Source organism: Macrotis lagotis, chromosome 8, assembly GCF_037893015.1.
Source record: "Macrotis lagotis isolate mMagLag1 chromosome 8, bilby.v1.9.chrom.fasta, whole genome shotgun sequence".
Taxonomy (NCBI): Eukaryota; Metazoa; Chordata; class Mammalia; order Peramelemorphia; family Peramelidae; genus Macrotis; species Macrotis lagotis.
Window position 1 is genome coordinate 106442906 of NC_133665.1, and position 16109 is coordinate 106459014.

The 16109-nt window shown below is 42.8% G+C and overlaps 1 protein-coding gene across 3 annotated transcripts in view; it reads right to left on the reverse strand.

Moving 5' to 3' along the window:
* MST1R (macrophage stimulating 1 receptor) overlaps positions 1-16109 on the reverse strand; it is a 34037-nt gene that overhangs the window by 17654 nt on the left and 274 nt on the right. For all 3 annotated transcript variants that reach the window (XM_074197984.1, XM_074197983.1, XM_074197986.1), the window contains exons 2-8: positions 14674-15944; positions 7667-7855; positions 5621-5746; positions 3982-4152; positions 3482-3642; positions 692-851; positions 422-561 (exon numbers count right to left, since the gene is read on the reverse strand). In XM_074197984.1, coding sequence (XP_074054085.1) covers positions 422-561; positions 692-851; positions 3482-3642; positions 3982-4152; positions 5621-5746; positions 7667-7855; positions 14674-15879 — 2153 coding nt within the window. In that variant the 5' untranslated portion in view covers positions 15880-15944. The remainder of the gene's footprint in view (positions 1-421; positions 562-691; positions 852-3481; positions 3643-3981; positions 4153-5620; positions 5747-7666; positions 7856-14673; positions 15945-16109) is intronic.

Consider the following 16109-nt stretch of genomic DNA (forward strand, 5'->3'; position numbering starts at 1 on the left):
CTGCTTGCCCCAAAGAAGGGAATTACATTTCTTTGTATCCCCAGCACAAAATGGCATATAGGGAGTGTTTGATAAATGCTCACTGAGTATAACATGGAACCAATATAAACACTAACAGAATGCCTTCTGTGAGGGGTGCGGGGGAGGGAAGCAAGAATGGGGGGGGGAAATGTAAAACTCAAAATAAATAAAATCTTTCTTAAAAAATAAAAATAAAAAATAAATGCTCACTGATTAGCTACTTGCCCCCCCCAAAGAGAATACATTCTTTGTATCCCCAGCATAATAACCAGCATGCAGGGGGTGCTTAATAAAGGCTCACTGATTGAATGCTTGCCCCAAAGAAAGAGAATACATTATAACAATAAGTATGGTCCAACCATGACCAACCACCATCATTCACTGCCAATGCATGACTCACTTTTCAATTTTGTTGCAGTCAGTTCCATTAATCAACACCTGATGACTGGATCCCACAATCAGGTTTTGACCTTTGATGGTGAGCCGAGTGCCACCAGCCCGAGGGCCAAACAGGGGCAAAATGGATGTCACCACCGGCTCCTACTCAGGGATACAGGAGAAAAGCCCAGAGAACACCTGATCAGCAAATCACTGCCTAATACTTAGGGTCAGTCTCCCAGTGCCCAGTACCTCCCCATTTTCACCCATGGCAGTAACAAAACTGACTTACCACAAAGGAGAAGCCACTTAGGACAGAAGACCCTTTCAGTTGAAACTGATATTTGGAAGCTACGCCAGAGATGGTGAGGGTAACATTGGCAGGACCAGGAGTCTGGGAACTTGAGGTCTCCAACAAACACTCTAGCTGTTCCACATAGTTCTTCTTCAAGCTTGGAGGTCCAGAGGAAGCATCAGTCCAGGTGAAGTCTTATGTTTGAAACCTTCCCTCTCCCCAACTTGAAACTCTCTCAACCTGCATCTTCCCCACCCTTGGTTCTCTAGCTCACAAATCAACAAGCATTTCTAAGATACCTACTATATTCTGAGCTCTTTACAGAAAAACACTAAGAACACAAAGAAAGGCAAAATATAGTCCCTACTTTTAAGGAGCTGAGTCTAATGGGGAATACAACATGCAAATAACTATGTAAAGACAAGACATATGCAGGATAAATTGCAGACCATCAACAGAAGGAAGCAACTAACGTTAAAGGAACCAGAAAAGGCTTCTTGCATAAGGTAAGATTATAAGTAGAATCTAAAAGAAGCTGTGAACCAGAGATGAGGAGGGAGAATGTTTCAGGCATGAGAGTACCCCAATAAAAATATACAGAATTGGGAGATGAATTCAGCTCTTAGTCTGGCATTCAAGGCTCTCCAAAATCTGGACACAATCAAGCCTTGTAGCCTCACCTCCTAATTCTACCCATTATGGAACCTCCTTTCCCAATCTGCCTGAACTACTTACCATTCCCCAATGTGCTTTAGTTTTTGCTTATGCTTGGTATCTCCAACCCTTTACTCTATTAAATGAGATAATAAGTGGCAGAATGAGTGGCACATGTAGCCACTTAAAAAATCCTTGGGTAGCTAGGTGGCACAGTGGGTAGAATACTGAATCTGAAGTCAGAAAGACTCATCCTCCTGAGTTCAGATATGGTCTCAGACACTAGCTGTGTGACTCTGGGCATGTCACTTAATCCTGTTTGCTTCACCTATAAAATGAACTGGAGAAGGAAAAGGCAAAGCACTCTCGTATCTTTGCCGAGAAAATCTTAAATGGGGTCATAAAGAGTTGGACATGACTGAACAACAACAAAAATAAATACTTTTTCCTATATCCATCCTTCAAGACCCAGCTCAAGTGCCACCTCCCTCAGAGGGAGATTTCCCTTCTCCACTCTGTATCTTCTATTCCTGCTGGGTCTAACACTATGAACATAACCATAGTGCTTTATGTAGTACTTTTATGGTATTTGACTGCGACTCCAATAAGGCCAAGACTGAATTTTAGTAAATTCAACAAATTTTAATTAGATACCTACTAAGTATGAGGCACTGTGTTAGAGATACAAAGATAGAGTACCTGCCCTCAAGGAGATTACAATCTTGTAGAAGAATAAGATAAATATACAACAGTTACAATTTAAAAAATAAGTGTTTGGAGAGATAATATAAAGAAAGATGAATATAAATTAGGGAGGATGGGAGGGCCTACTTCAGCTAGGTCTTTAAGAAAGAAGAAATTCAACAGAATGAAATGACAAAAGTGTCCCAGTCTTCAGAGATATATAGGGGTGAGAAAAACAACTCCCTAAGACTGGGGACTAATCAGCAATTCAATTTGTCTGTATCCTAGAGTGAAGTAAGGTTGAAAAATCTAGGTTGAAGCTATATTATTGTGATCTATCCATGTGAAGGTAAGGAGTCTGTATTATATTCTGTAGGCAATAGGGAGCTATTGAAGGAAAGCCTACTGGAGTAGGATAGTGATGTGGTCAGACTTGAAAATAAGAAGGATGTATCGGGGGGGAGGGAATATAGGCAGGGGGACTGCTTGGAAGAGGGTTAGAACAGTCCATGGAGAGATAAGGAAAGCCTGAGAAAGGCAAAAGAAAGGCAAAATATAGTCCCTACTTTTAAGGAGCTGAGTCTAATGGGGGAATGCAACATGCAAATAACTATGTAAAGACAAGACATATGCAGGATAAATTGCAGACCATCAACAGAAGGAAGCAACTAACATTAAAGGAACCAGAAAAGGCTTCTTGCAGAAGGTAAGATTATAAGTAGAATCCGAAAGAAGCTATGAACCAGAGATGAGGAGGGAGAATATTTCAGGCATGAGAGTACCCCAATAAAAATATACAGAATTGGGAGGTGAATTCAGCTCTTAGTCTGGCCTTCAAGACTCTCCAAAATTTGGACTTTCAGAACTGATGAAAGAAGTATGAATGAGAGAAATGTCAAAGAAACAGATCTTGTCAGTTTATTGAATGTGAATGGATGGGGGTAGGAAAGGACTCCAAGATGACTCTGAGTCTTGGGCCTTGGATAAGTGGATGGAAAGTAGTGCCAGGAAAATAGGAAAACTGAGAGACGTGTAGGTTTAAATGGAAGGAAAAAACTACTAATTCAGCCTTATTTACTTCTGTTTCCCCCCACAATATCCAGAGCACTCAACCTTGAACATGGCAGGTAAATAATAAATGCTTGCTGAATTCTGAATTCTGAATTTTTATTACATAGCATCTCTCACACTGGGGTAGCAATTTATAGCTTCCACAGCACCCTTCCATTCCTCCTTGGGTTCTCATAAATACCTGAGACAGAGGAAGGCCTGGATTCCCATTTTACAGACTGGGGAACCGAGAAGTTATGTGATTTACCCAAGGTCTATCTAGAAACTGTATTGAGACAAGAACCTGGGTGATGTGCCAGCTAGAATGAGGCAGGAGAGAACAGGGTAAAGTGCCTACAAAGACAAAAAATGGGTCTAGAGAAGTCCAGGTACACCTACCTCAGGTAGGAATGAGTTATAGGCAGCAATTTACAGGAGCTCTGGCCCACAGTGACTTTCTGGTAACTCTCTGGGGCATCACCCTGGAATTGGCTGTAGAAGTTGGAACCGCATAATGTCAATTTGGTGCTGCCCCTTGTGGGTCCGGATACAGGGTGGAACTGGAACAGACAGATGCAGTGTGTGTGTGTGTGTGTGTGTGTGTGTGTGTGTGTGTGTGTGTATGTGTGTGTGTGTGTGATACTCCCTTAAATCATTTTTTGGTTTCCCGTACACAGTAGGCCTCCCCTAAGTGTGAGATCCCTGTGGACATGACCTGGGACTTCATGTTCTTTCAGCCCTAGTCTGAAACTGACCTCTCTGCATATACTGGGGAACCGGGAGACAGATTCTGGTCAGGGCTGAGTGACTTGATTTTAATATTTCTTCCTGAGTTGGTCCAGGAGAAAGAGCAGTTTCTCTGGGAATGGTGATAGAGGCACAGGGACAGGAAGACATACCTCAGTAATATGGGGTGGGCAGGACTCCCGCTGCCAAGTACTTGGACACTCATCTTGTCGGGCACAGACATCCCCACACCAGCCACAGCCCATGAAGAGCTCGGCTTTCAGGCAATTTCTACAGGTCAAGAAGTGACGGCAACCAGGGCCTCGGATTGGCACCTTGAAGACCTGGGGGCAGAGGTAGGGGGCATTTGTCACAGTCAAGGGAGAGAGAGACAGAGAAAGACAGACAAACAGAAACAGAGGGAAGGAGAAACAGAGACAGGGAGAGAGAGAGAGAGAGAGAGACAGAGCTATAGATAGACAAACAGAGACAGAGGGAAGGAGAGACAGAGTCACAGAGAGGGGAGTGAGAGAGACAGAGATGTAGAAAGACAGAGAGTCCGACCCTGTCTTTCACCTTTTGTAGGCAGCCTTAGCTTTGGGCCAAGGCTGGAGACTCCAGCAAGGGTACCTTAAAGGGTACTCTCATAGCATTAACAACCTTACTTAGACTTTTCTTCATTCTTACTATGTACTATTGTATGCTATGTTGTCTATTGTAGTTTGTCTTATTCCTCTACTAAAGTGACTTCCAGCAAGGCATGGACCAGGTCTTACCTCTCTCCCTGTCTCCAGTCTCTCCTTTTCCTTGATTACTTCTCCAAATAATCCCCCTAAGGCACATCTCACATCATCACACCATCCCTTAAAAACCTTCAATGGCTCTCCTTTGTCTACCAAATAAAATATGTTTCTGATTCTGGCATCCAAGACCTTCCTTAATTCATTTAACTCACCTGCAAGCACCACAAAAAAACTGAATTCCTGAGATAGACTCCTCTCTTAATCTATACCCCCCCTATATTTACATTTCCTGAAATTCTTCCTTTCCTTCTAGACTGCTGCAGGTGCTACACCCTCAAAGCCATCCTGTCTCCCTGCACTCTCCTGTGTCGTCTTCAAGTTGGCAGAAATCATTCCCTTCTCAAACTTTTCCAGGGTCTGACTAGATCTGATTCTCTTATTTCCCTGTACAAGTAAGATTGCAAACTGATTAGATTGAAAGTTCCTTGAAGGCAGGACCTGCATCTTGTCTACTTTCAATTTTTCATTAAGCTTAGAGCTCATTCAGCACTAGGAAGGTGCTTAATAAATGTTTCTGTTCTTGGAAGGTACTTAATAAGTGCTTAGTATTTGGAAGATTCTTAATAAATGCTTCCTGAATTTGAACAAAGACCAAAGTCTATTACCTTTAATTTTAAAAAAACTGTTATCTTATTATATAATTTTGTTATCTCTTATACTTTACTTTTCTTCCTTAAGAATATGATTTCTCTCTCATCATATTCAACTTAGATCAATGTATACCATGGAAACAATGTAAAAACTAACACAATGCCTTCTGGGGAGGGAGGGAAGCAAGATTATGGGGGAAATTGTGAGATTCAAAATAAATAAAATCTTTCTTTTATAAATAAAATAAATAAACAAACAAACAAATCAATAAATAAATAAATGCTTCCTGAATTGAAATTAGGTCTTTTCCTTTAGGGAGATAATGGCCAGGACCAGAGGGGCACTCCCCATTCCTTTTGGTGATGCCCTCCTGAATGGAGTGAGGTATATCTGTCTCCCAGGAAGATCTAGACTTTACTTTATTTCCAGAGCTGAAGAGCAGGTGGTCACCAAGTCGGCTGACATCACGATGCACAGGTTGGGAGGAACCCAAGGAAAAGTTGGACACGTAGAGCAGGTAGTCTAGAGACCTGAACAACTTCACCTGGGCCAAAAATGAACACAAAGAACGGATATTGCTAGAGCCCCTGATGCTTTACAAAATACTTGATGATGATCACACCTAACATTCACAGAGCCCTGAAAAGGTTATCTGATGTTTGACACATTTAATCTCACTTGATCTTTACAACCACCATGTGAAGTAGTGGTTATTATTATACCCATTTTACAGATAAGAAACTTGAGGTCCAAACAGGTTCAGTGACTTGCTCAAGATCAAGCTCACTCACTCTATCTCTCCTTGTGTCTGTCTGTCTGTCTGTCTGTCTCTCTCGCTCTCTCACACACACACACACACACACACACACACACACACACACACACGTATGCACAGAGTAAATAGTAGAACTGATTTCTTACTTGACAAATATTGTTGGGGAAATTGGAAAATAGTATGGCAAAAACTAGGCTTAGACCTACATCTCAAACCCTATAATAAGGTCAAAATGGGTACAGGATTTAAACACCATAGATAAATTAATAGACCAATAATAATTAATAAATTAATAGACCAAGAAATTATCAGATCTATGGAAACAGGACAAATTTATGACTAAACAAGAATTAGAATACAATATGAACTGCAAAATGAATGATTTTGATTATATTAAATTTAAAAGGTTTTTGCACTAATAAAATCAATGTTGCCAAACAAAAAGCTGGGCAACAATCTTCACAACTAGCAGTTCTGATAAAGGTCTTATTTCTAAAATATATAGAGAATTGCATCAAATTTATATGGTTAAAAGTCATTCCCCAGGTGATAAATGGTCAAAGAATATGAATAGACAATTTCCAAATGAAGAAATTAAAGCTATGTATAATAATATGAAAAAATGCTCCAAATCATTATTGATTAGAGAAATGCAAATTAAAATAGCTATGAGATATCATCTCACACCTACCAGATTGTCTAAGATGACAAAAAGGGAAAATGATCAATGTTGGAGAGCTTGTGGGAGGATTGGGACATTAATGCATTGCTTGTGGAGTTGTGAACTGATCCAACCATTCTGGAGAGCAATATGGAGCTATGCCCAAAGAACCATAAAATGGTTCAAACCCTTTGATCCAGCAATTCCAATTCTAGGCATAGATCCAGAAGAAATCATAAAAAATGGAAAAGTCCCACATGTTCCAAAATATTCATAGCAGCTCTTTTTGTAGTGGTAAAGAATTGGAAATTGCAGGGATGCCCATCAATTGGGAAATGGTTGAACAAGCTATGGTAAATGAATATTATGGAATACTATTGTTCTATAAGTAACCATAAATGATCAGACTCTAGAGAAGCATAGAATGAATTACAGGATCTAATGCTGAGCAAAGGGAGAAGAACCAAGAGAACATTCTACACATTAACAACAATATTGTGAGATGATCATACTTGATGGATGCAGCTCCTCTCAGCAGTTCAGAGAGCTAGAACAACCCTATTACACCAGCTATGGACAATGTTATCCCCATTCAGAGGAAGAAAAACAAAACAAAGCAAAAAATTCTTCAGAATCTGATGAACACTATATTCAATTTAAAAAAAAACTCTTCATTCCCTTAATTTTAATTCCTCATACCAAAAATGACTAACTATAAACATGCTTAACACAAAGGTGTATGTACAATATTAACCTGACTATTCACTGCTGGGGGGTGGGGTGGGAAGGGAGGGGGAAAGGAAATTTCATAACTTAAAAATACACATAGGCATATGGATAAATGTTGAGAAACTTTCAAAACATGTATATGGAAAAATAAAATATCAATAAAAAAAGAACTGTGATTTCTCTCCAACTCTCTTGCCTCCAAGACTAGAGCTCTTTCTCTCACTCTTTTCTTCCTTTGCCAGAAGAGAGAGATAGTAATCTTGACTCCTATGTCCCATCTTCCATGCTCTCATCCTCACCTGTAGGATGCGCCCATCAGCCGTGCCCATATGTGCCACAGTAGCATTGCCCTGATGGATAATGTGGATGGCTGTAAGGAGAACACTGTCCAGATGTCCATTAAGAAGGTCCACTCGGGGGTGGTTGGTAGGGATCATTGTGGGGTAGGTCCAGCAGCTGAAATTGGAGTCTAAGAATGTTGTTTTAGGCTGCAGAGAGGATCAAGGGACACCAAGAGAGAGAGTCAGCAGAATTAAGAAGAATAAAAATGAAAACTCATATTCCTATAGCTCTTTAAGGTTTCCAAAGGGCTTCAGTGGTTTCCTATGGTCTTCCAAATAAAGGAGAAACTTCTGATCCTTTTACTCAAGGCCCTCCACATTCCATCAAGCCATATTTCATTTACTACCTTTGTGGACCCAAAGCAAACTGAAGATCCTCTGTGGGTCCCCTTCTTATCCTCTCCTCATCTACCTCCATCTTAAACCAGCAGTACAAATATTATTATCTTGATTTCAGGGAAGCTGAAATTAAGACCCAGTGGTCTGAGGTTACACAATGAGTCAGTATTAAAACCCCTATTCAAACCTAGGTCTTTCCTAAGACCAAATCTTATTCTAAGTTTTCCCTCTTTATCTCTTACTCACCTTCCAACCCTTTTTTCAAACCCTGCCCCAAAAGACTAATTAGCCCAACAAAGCTGACTAGATCCCTGAAAGCAATACTCACAGAAATTTCACCTTCCTCCTCCTCCTCCTCCTCTCAATATCCATCTTACCCCCCTACACACACACACACACACACACACACACACACACACACACACACACACACACACATTTCCTGTTTCTAATATTGCCTCAGATTTTGCTCAATCCGAGGCCTAGCTGAGAAATGTCAGGGAATAGGGAAGGTCAAGGTGAACAACATGTGCATACAGCTGGACCATGTCTAGGTTTATGAAATGAGGCATCAAGTTCAGATTGTCTAACCCCTCCCCCCCCCCAGCTCCCCTTATACCATGATCTTAGACTTAGCCACTAGCTCACTCTCAAGGGCTATGGGGCAGCTGTCCAAGGGACACATTTGGGATACAGAGGATTACAGAATTTAGAGTGAAAAGAAAGGAATGAGTATAATCTCTTACTTTTTACAAATGAAGACAAGAAAGGGAAGTTACTGACCCAGGGTCACACAGCTAGATAAGAAGCAGAGTCAGGATATGGAATCAGATTCTTTGTTTCTAAATCTGCTGTTCTTACCCCGGAATATATCCTACTAGATCTTCCCATGGAAGCTCTGGAGACTCTTCTGGACTGGGAGGGTGGGGGGCTTCCAGGGACGAAGTTTCTGCAAAATGTTCTAAGCATGATTCAGAGAGAGGTAAGGTTCTGACCATGCATGACAGGTCTCACTTTCCAGACACAAGGCAAATGGTGCCAGCTCAAACCCTGCCTTACCCTAAGGACTTCTTTCTCAGGAGGGCAGAGAATGATCATCAGTCCTTCCAGCTCCACCCCACCCCATGAACATTAGTCCCCCAAACACTGACAAATCAATACAGAGTTAGATGAGGGAACACCAGTATCTTTGAACCATACAGAACACCTCCATAGCTGCTCTGAGGCAATAAAGGAGTCAGTAGTTATAACACCCCCATTTTATAGAAGAAGAAGCTGAAACCCAGAGAGGACAAAGTTAGAGAATTAGAAGCAGAGCCCAGACTAGGTCACAGGTCTCCTGCTAATCTAGTCAGGCTCATTCTGCCCCTGTAGAATGTTTAGAGCTGGAAAAGACCCAAAAGATTATTTTGTTCAAGTCCCTTCCTTTTATAGAGGAAGAAATAAGTTCTGTTTAAATGACTTGCCCCAGGTACACAATCAGTGACTATAGGAGACAGGTCCTGAACAAACCAAGGTCTCAGACTCTAAATTTAGGACCAAGAAGTATAGGAATGACACACTGAACACACACTTCGAGTCACACCCACTCACTTCCCCACCCCCACCAAGCAAGTCCCAGGAGGTGGACCCTGGAACCTGGAATGATTAACCCTCCAAACAGAAGAGGGGTCAAACCTTCTGTCTGGAAGACTGGGCCTGGCCCCAGGTTCTCTAGATTTCCTAGGCTAGACTTCATCCCTCTTCATTCCCTTCTTGCCCTTTCTAAGTCCCAAAAGAATTTTGGGGAGAGGGTGGGGTGGGAGGGAATGGGGTAGACAGGCCTGTGCAGCTGAAGAAGCAGCTGGGGTGGAGACTACCAGTCTACACAGGTGTCTGTCTGTCACACCCCCACCCTGCCTTTCTCCCCCCACTGCACCAGCACATACTAGCTCAATCAGGATGAAAACATTTGGGTGGGTCCCACATTTTAAGCACTGACTAGCCCTATTCAGAGTTACAATTAAATCAACATAAGTAAAAAATGGACTCAACTAATGGTCACAACCCTTTGGAGAAAGGGCAGAGTGGTATAGTGGAAAATACATAGAGTTGAAGTCAAAGACCTCCTTAGGCCTTCCTCATCTGTAAAAGAAGTAAACTAGGGGTTAGGTGGCACAGTGGACAGAGCACCAGCCCTGGAGTCAGGAAGACCTGAGTTCAAATGTGACCTTATTACCTAGTTGTATGACCTTGGGCAAGTCACTTAACCCCCATTGCCTTGCAAAAACCAAAAAAAGAAAAAGAAAAAGAAAAAAGAAGGGGGCTGGACTAGAGGGTGTATAAAATCTCTTTTGGTTTTGGATTGATGACCCCATAATCATTCCTGATGTGTCTGCTACAGAGAGGGGCTATCTGGCAGCTAGGTGGTGCAGTGGATAGAGCTCTGATTCTGGAGTCAGGAGGACCTGAGTTCAAATTCGACCTCAGACACATAATAATTATCTAGCTGTGTGACCCAGAGCTAGTCATTTAACCCCAATTGCCTTGCAAAAACAAACAAAAAAGACAGAGTAGAGAGGGGCTGCCAAAATCAGAATGAAAAAGATTCTCTACCCCTAGCTCCTAATCTATTTTGCCCAGGAGATAGACAGGGATATGGCAATCAAATCTATAACTTGGCCACATCCCAATCTAACCACTAAGCAATTGCAAGTTATTTACTCCATGACCCTAGGAGAGTCATGAAAGTCTCTGATTCTCTATCACTAAAAGGAGGGGCTTGGTCATGCTCTAGCTAAATCCAAGATCCTAAGGATGGTTCCAAAACCAGAGGAGTACTGGTAACAGCAGGAGTTAAATTTAGGAATGGAGATTGTGTAATCTGGGGATCAGTTCGTATGAAAAGGGTGTGTAGGGTCAAGGAAGCAGTTTCTCCTCTAATGGATTTTTTTTGTATGTGCCCAGTCCCTTACTGCCTGGGGATCTGTTTCTTCACTAGGAATCATCTTTATCATTAGTTGAAAGAAAGGACATTCCCCTCTAGCATCATGGACTCCCAGTGATTCACTCTCCTGCAACAGAATTGAGGGGGTGGAAGGAAGAGGAAGGGCTGGGCTGGCTTTGCCTCACCCCTTCAAAAAGACAGGTAAAGTTCCTACTTTGCTTAACCTTGCTGAGTCTCAGTTTCCTCACTGGGAAATTCAGCATTGGAATTCCAAGGCAATGGAACTTTGATGGAAAGAATCTTGAAAGACATAAAAGGATAAGATAAGCAAGGGGTCTAATGTGACTCAACTAGTAACTTCCTGAATAGCCTTGGTTAAATTACTTAACTTCTCTGAATTTTAGTCATTTCATCTGTATAATGGGGATAAGGCTAAATATGCAGCGGAAAAATAAAATATAATGAGGGGAAAGAATTCTGCAAAGTCAGAAAGACCTGGTTTCACATCTTAGTTCTATCACTTCATAGCTATTTATTTGACTTTGACCAAATAACTTCTCTCCTGGAGTCTCCTTTTTCTCCTTTGCAAATGTTAGGTTAAAAAAAAAAATCTTCAATGAAGTTTTCTGTTAAAAACAAAACAAAAAAGCATACCATCATCCTGTTTGAAGATTTGTGGCTTATATCAAATAGGGTCCATCAAAGCCCTCTTGTGTTTATTACCCTCTGTTATTAAAATAATTTATAACTGTTATCTTTTTGTTTTTACATCTGAGAAAATGGAGACTCTTAATGCCTGCCTCGTTTTAGGGCTGTCCTGAGGATTCAATGAGCCAATGCCAGTGAGTACTTTGAAAAGTACAAAATTCTGATCCGATGGGGAAGGTGTGTAGATAATGGAACACTGAACACTTTAGGCAACTAATTCCCATAGGTGGTCACTGGGAGAGTCAGAGCCAGACCCAAGGCAAAGTTTTGGTTTGTGTTCTTTTTGTTAAAATCTCTTGAGTCTAGCCCAGAAGTTCTTAACAAGGAGTCCATGGAGGGATCTCAGGGGATCTGGATCTTGGATGCAAAAAACATGTATACATACATATATATATATATATATATATATATATATATATATATATGTGTGTGTGTGTAAAATATGTATGTGTGTATTTACATATATATTATGCATACATATACCTATATTGTTGTTGATGAATATAGATACATTCACACCCACCCACACATACATACATACATACATATACATATATAGCCTTATTTTCACTAACTTCTAAATGAAATTTAGCATTTCTTCTACTCATTAAAAAACATAATTTTGAGAACTCCCTAGGGTTCAGCAGACTGCCAAAGGAATCTGTGATGCTAAAAATCTCTGGATCTAGAGAACCCTAGAGGCTAACTTCTAATTTCAGAGAACGATGGCAGTTGGTTTCCTCTGACCCTAAGCAGGTGAATCACTTAATCTGACCATAAGGGACAGTTTTCCCCAGGTAGAAATCAGAGAGAAGGTTGGAAATTTACTTTATCATATCTTTGGCCTCCTCTCAAACTAGGGGTATATAATCTGAGGTGGGGTGATTAAAGGGGAAGGATAGTGTTCAAATTTGAGGGCTAGACCCTATCAGGTGGAAACCTAGATGTTCAAGAGTTTGGCCCTCCAAGAAAGAAAATTACAGATTTGAAGTTAGAAGACTTTGGCTTCAAATTCTACCCCATCACTACCTGAGTGACTTTACAGGATCATAGATTTAGACTTGAAAGGACCCTCAGACCTAGACCAATAGGAGGATTCTGAACAATGAGGAATCTGGGATCCCATAGGAAAGCACAAAAGAGGCCTGGGCCCAACCAGTGCTAGAGCAGCATGGAACTTGGCAGCATGGGCCAAGAAGGGAGGTGCTGGTGTTCCTTTTTAATCAGTCACACCCTCTACTCCACCCTACCTGCCTGTTCACAACCCAACAGATGTCTGCAGCCATTGCTCCCAAACCCAGGATGTTTACAAAGTCCTGCACCCTGGCCTCAGCACTTGCAGAAATGACTCAAACCCAGAAAGTACCCTTGAGCCCCCATTCCCAAACCCATATTCTCTCAACTCCTTATTTTTTGAGTCTACCCTTTGGGGAAGGGAGGTATTAACCTAAGCCCTGACCCTCAGCCACAATCCCACTTTCCTAGGAAAGGCCTAGACTGAGTTCCTGGCCTACAGTAGCAGACTAGGATTTGTTTGAGGCAGGAACTCTTTAATCCTCAGAAGCCCCTTTCTGGGGGGCTGCTAATTACACCAAAACTCCAAACACACAAAGCCAGAAACCATGCCCCTGTTCCAGGGGAAGGGACCTTGATGTAGCAGAGGATAGTGTTCTGGGCATGTGATATTGGAAAGCTGCCAGATGGAGAAGCAGAGGGCCTAGGGTACAATCCCCTGTCTCTGTGACTTTAAGCAAATCATTTTTACTTCAACTTTTCTGGGTCTCATTCTTTAACTCCTTTTGGTAAATGGAGGGGATTAAATTGGAGAAGAGATATTTAACCTTTTTTGGGGGGTTTTGGGCCCCTCTCCTTTGGCAATCTGCTGAAACCCAAGGGTCCCTTCTTAGAATAATGTTGTTATTTTAATTCACAATTGAAGGAAATGCTACATTTCAATTAAAGGTTAGCTCAGAAAAAAAAGAAAAGGAATTTTTTTTCCTATCCCAAAATCATTAGACCCCTGAAATCTCTCCATGGATTCCCACGTGGGATTCATGGGTCCCAAGTTAAGAACCCTTGCACTAAATGATCTCTAAAATCCCTTTCAGCAATAAAATCAATGATTCTAGAAGGTTGGGAGGTATGTTTCCTAGGAGAGGACTTAACCTAGGCTCAATTGTCCTACTCTTGGGAAGATAGAAGATAGTTAACAGAGTCTTGGAGGTGGATGGGAAAAGGATTCCTCAGAAAAGGGTTGCCAGCTGTTCTGGTAGCTTGGATGGGGGGGGAAGAGGGGGGGATAAGAGTCAGAGCTCAGACTATGTTGTAATCACTCTTTGGTGTAACCTTGGAAACTACCTAATAAATCAGGGGCCAAAGTAGAGGGTGGGGCTAGAGCAAAGGCTAGAGGAAGTCTCGTAGAGGTGGGGCCTCTTCTTCCCTCTTCCCAAACAGATTAGCTAGGATTTCTAAGCTCACCACCCTTCTAGCTCCCCAGAATTCAGCAACCTTACCTCCATTTCTGTGCCGTGGCTCTAGCTCTGGAAGGAATCATCTAGGCCACGTATTATAACTGTTTTTTGTGCCACAGACCTCTTCAGTAATCTGATTAAGTTTAATACCCTGGGATTCTTGCCTTCCTTCATTGATTGATAGCGATGTTAAATTTCAGTGAGAAGTTACTGAAAATAAAGAAGTATTTTCTTTCTTCTATTTACACTAGTAAAACTGAGACTGCAGGTTAAAAGCCCCTGATTCTAGTCCAACTACCTCATATTTCAGATGAGGAAACAGACCGAGAGAGGCAAAAGGATTTGTCATAATGTATGGCAGGGCAAAGACCTGAATCTGTTCTAATGCCAAATCCTCAAGCTTTGCCCTGGCTCTAATTTTCTTGGAGTGGAAAGAACCTTGCCCAGATTTGGTCTCTTGTGCACCTCAAACCAGTGGATTTTCCTCCCTTTTGTCACCACTTTTCCTTTCCCCTTCTCACCAGATCTGGGCAGTAGCTCTGGGGTTGAAAGAACTCCACTCCTCGCTCCACCCGCTCCTGGTTGGCCTGGGAGCCACAGCATCTTTCCATTCCACTATCAATGAACTCATCCAATTTGGTTATGGGAAAGGCGCAGATAGCCGATTTGTGGCGTGGGATTCGACTCCCCTCTTGGCTCACCGCAAAGGCTCCAAACAACACTTTCTGGCCCTCAGAAACATCTAGGTCCGTTGCCAGTGAGGACCCCACACGGGCCACATGGGCTGCTTGAAGCACGTTATAGGTTTCCTCCTCCATGTTGTCCACCTGTCTTCTCCGCCTCTTGTAAGAAAAGTGGCAGTCGAGGACCAGCTCTCGGTACTCCCCCAGATCCGACTCAGTCGCACTAAGCCGCACCAATCGAGTATGGAAGGTGAGAACTTTCAAGGACTCTGGCTGAACCGTAAGGAAGTAGACATAGCTTCCAGAGTGGAAGGTGTAGATGTATTCAATGGGATAGGTAACCAGGTATGGGGGCAGCACAGACAGAGCAGGGGAACAGAGGGCAAAGCCTCGATGGTTTGATTTGAGTCTGCGGATGGACACAGAGAGAGGACTATACCTGGAGGCCACCTTCTGATTCAAGGTGGAGGCCACATAGAAATAAGGTGAATGGCCCTGCTCAACCACAGTCACCTGGGTGCCTAGTGGGCTGGCTATACAGTCGGGGCAATCCCAAGGACTATTGGCTGAGGGGGACCAGAGGCAGGAAGTTTGGTTCAAATGGACAGAATCGCCATCAGACAGATTGTGAAGAAAACAGCGACCTTGCAGGGAGGAGCCACAACTGTAGAGCCACTCTTGGTCAGGATCCAGAACCAACACCACGTTGTCTGTGTCTTCGCTGGGTAGTGAGGACTCTGACCGCTCACATGCTTTACAGGAGTGGCAGCTAGGGTGACCGGTGGGGCCTGTGACCAGGCTCTGGACCAACCCCAGGCTGGCATTCAGCATGTGGAGTTGGTTTCTGGTGGCCACAAAGATGAGCTGACCCTTCTCAAAAGCTACCACCCTTTGGATGGGGGCAGTAGCCTCAAAACTGGGGACCACATACTCAACACTGAAGTTCCGGGAGGCAGCATATGGGATGCCAGTACAGTGCCACGACTCACCCAAAGAAGGCAGCCCCTGGGCCAGGAGGAGCAGGAAGCAGGAGAAGAACCCCATAGCAGGCGGCCGGGGACTATCAGTTGGGCCTAGGAGCAGGTGCGGTAGGGAGCATCTTAGCTGAGCTAGAGAAATGAGGAGGGATCAGCAAAGAGAATCGGCCTTTCTAGAAAGGGATCACTAGGGCAGGATCCACCCCCTCCAGCTTTCCCCCCTTCCCAGCTCGGTCAGACGGTGGTGGCTTGGTTCAGGACTTGGGTTACGGCAGATTCTTCGTTAGAAAAGGACCC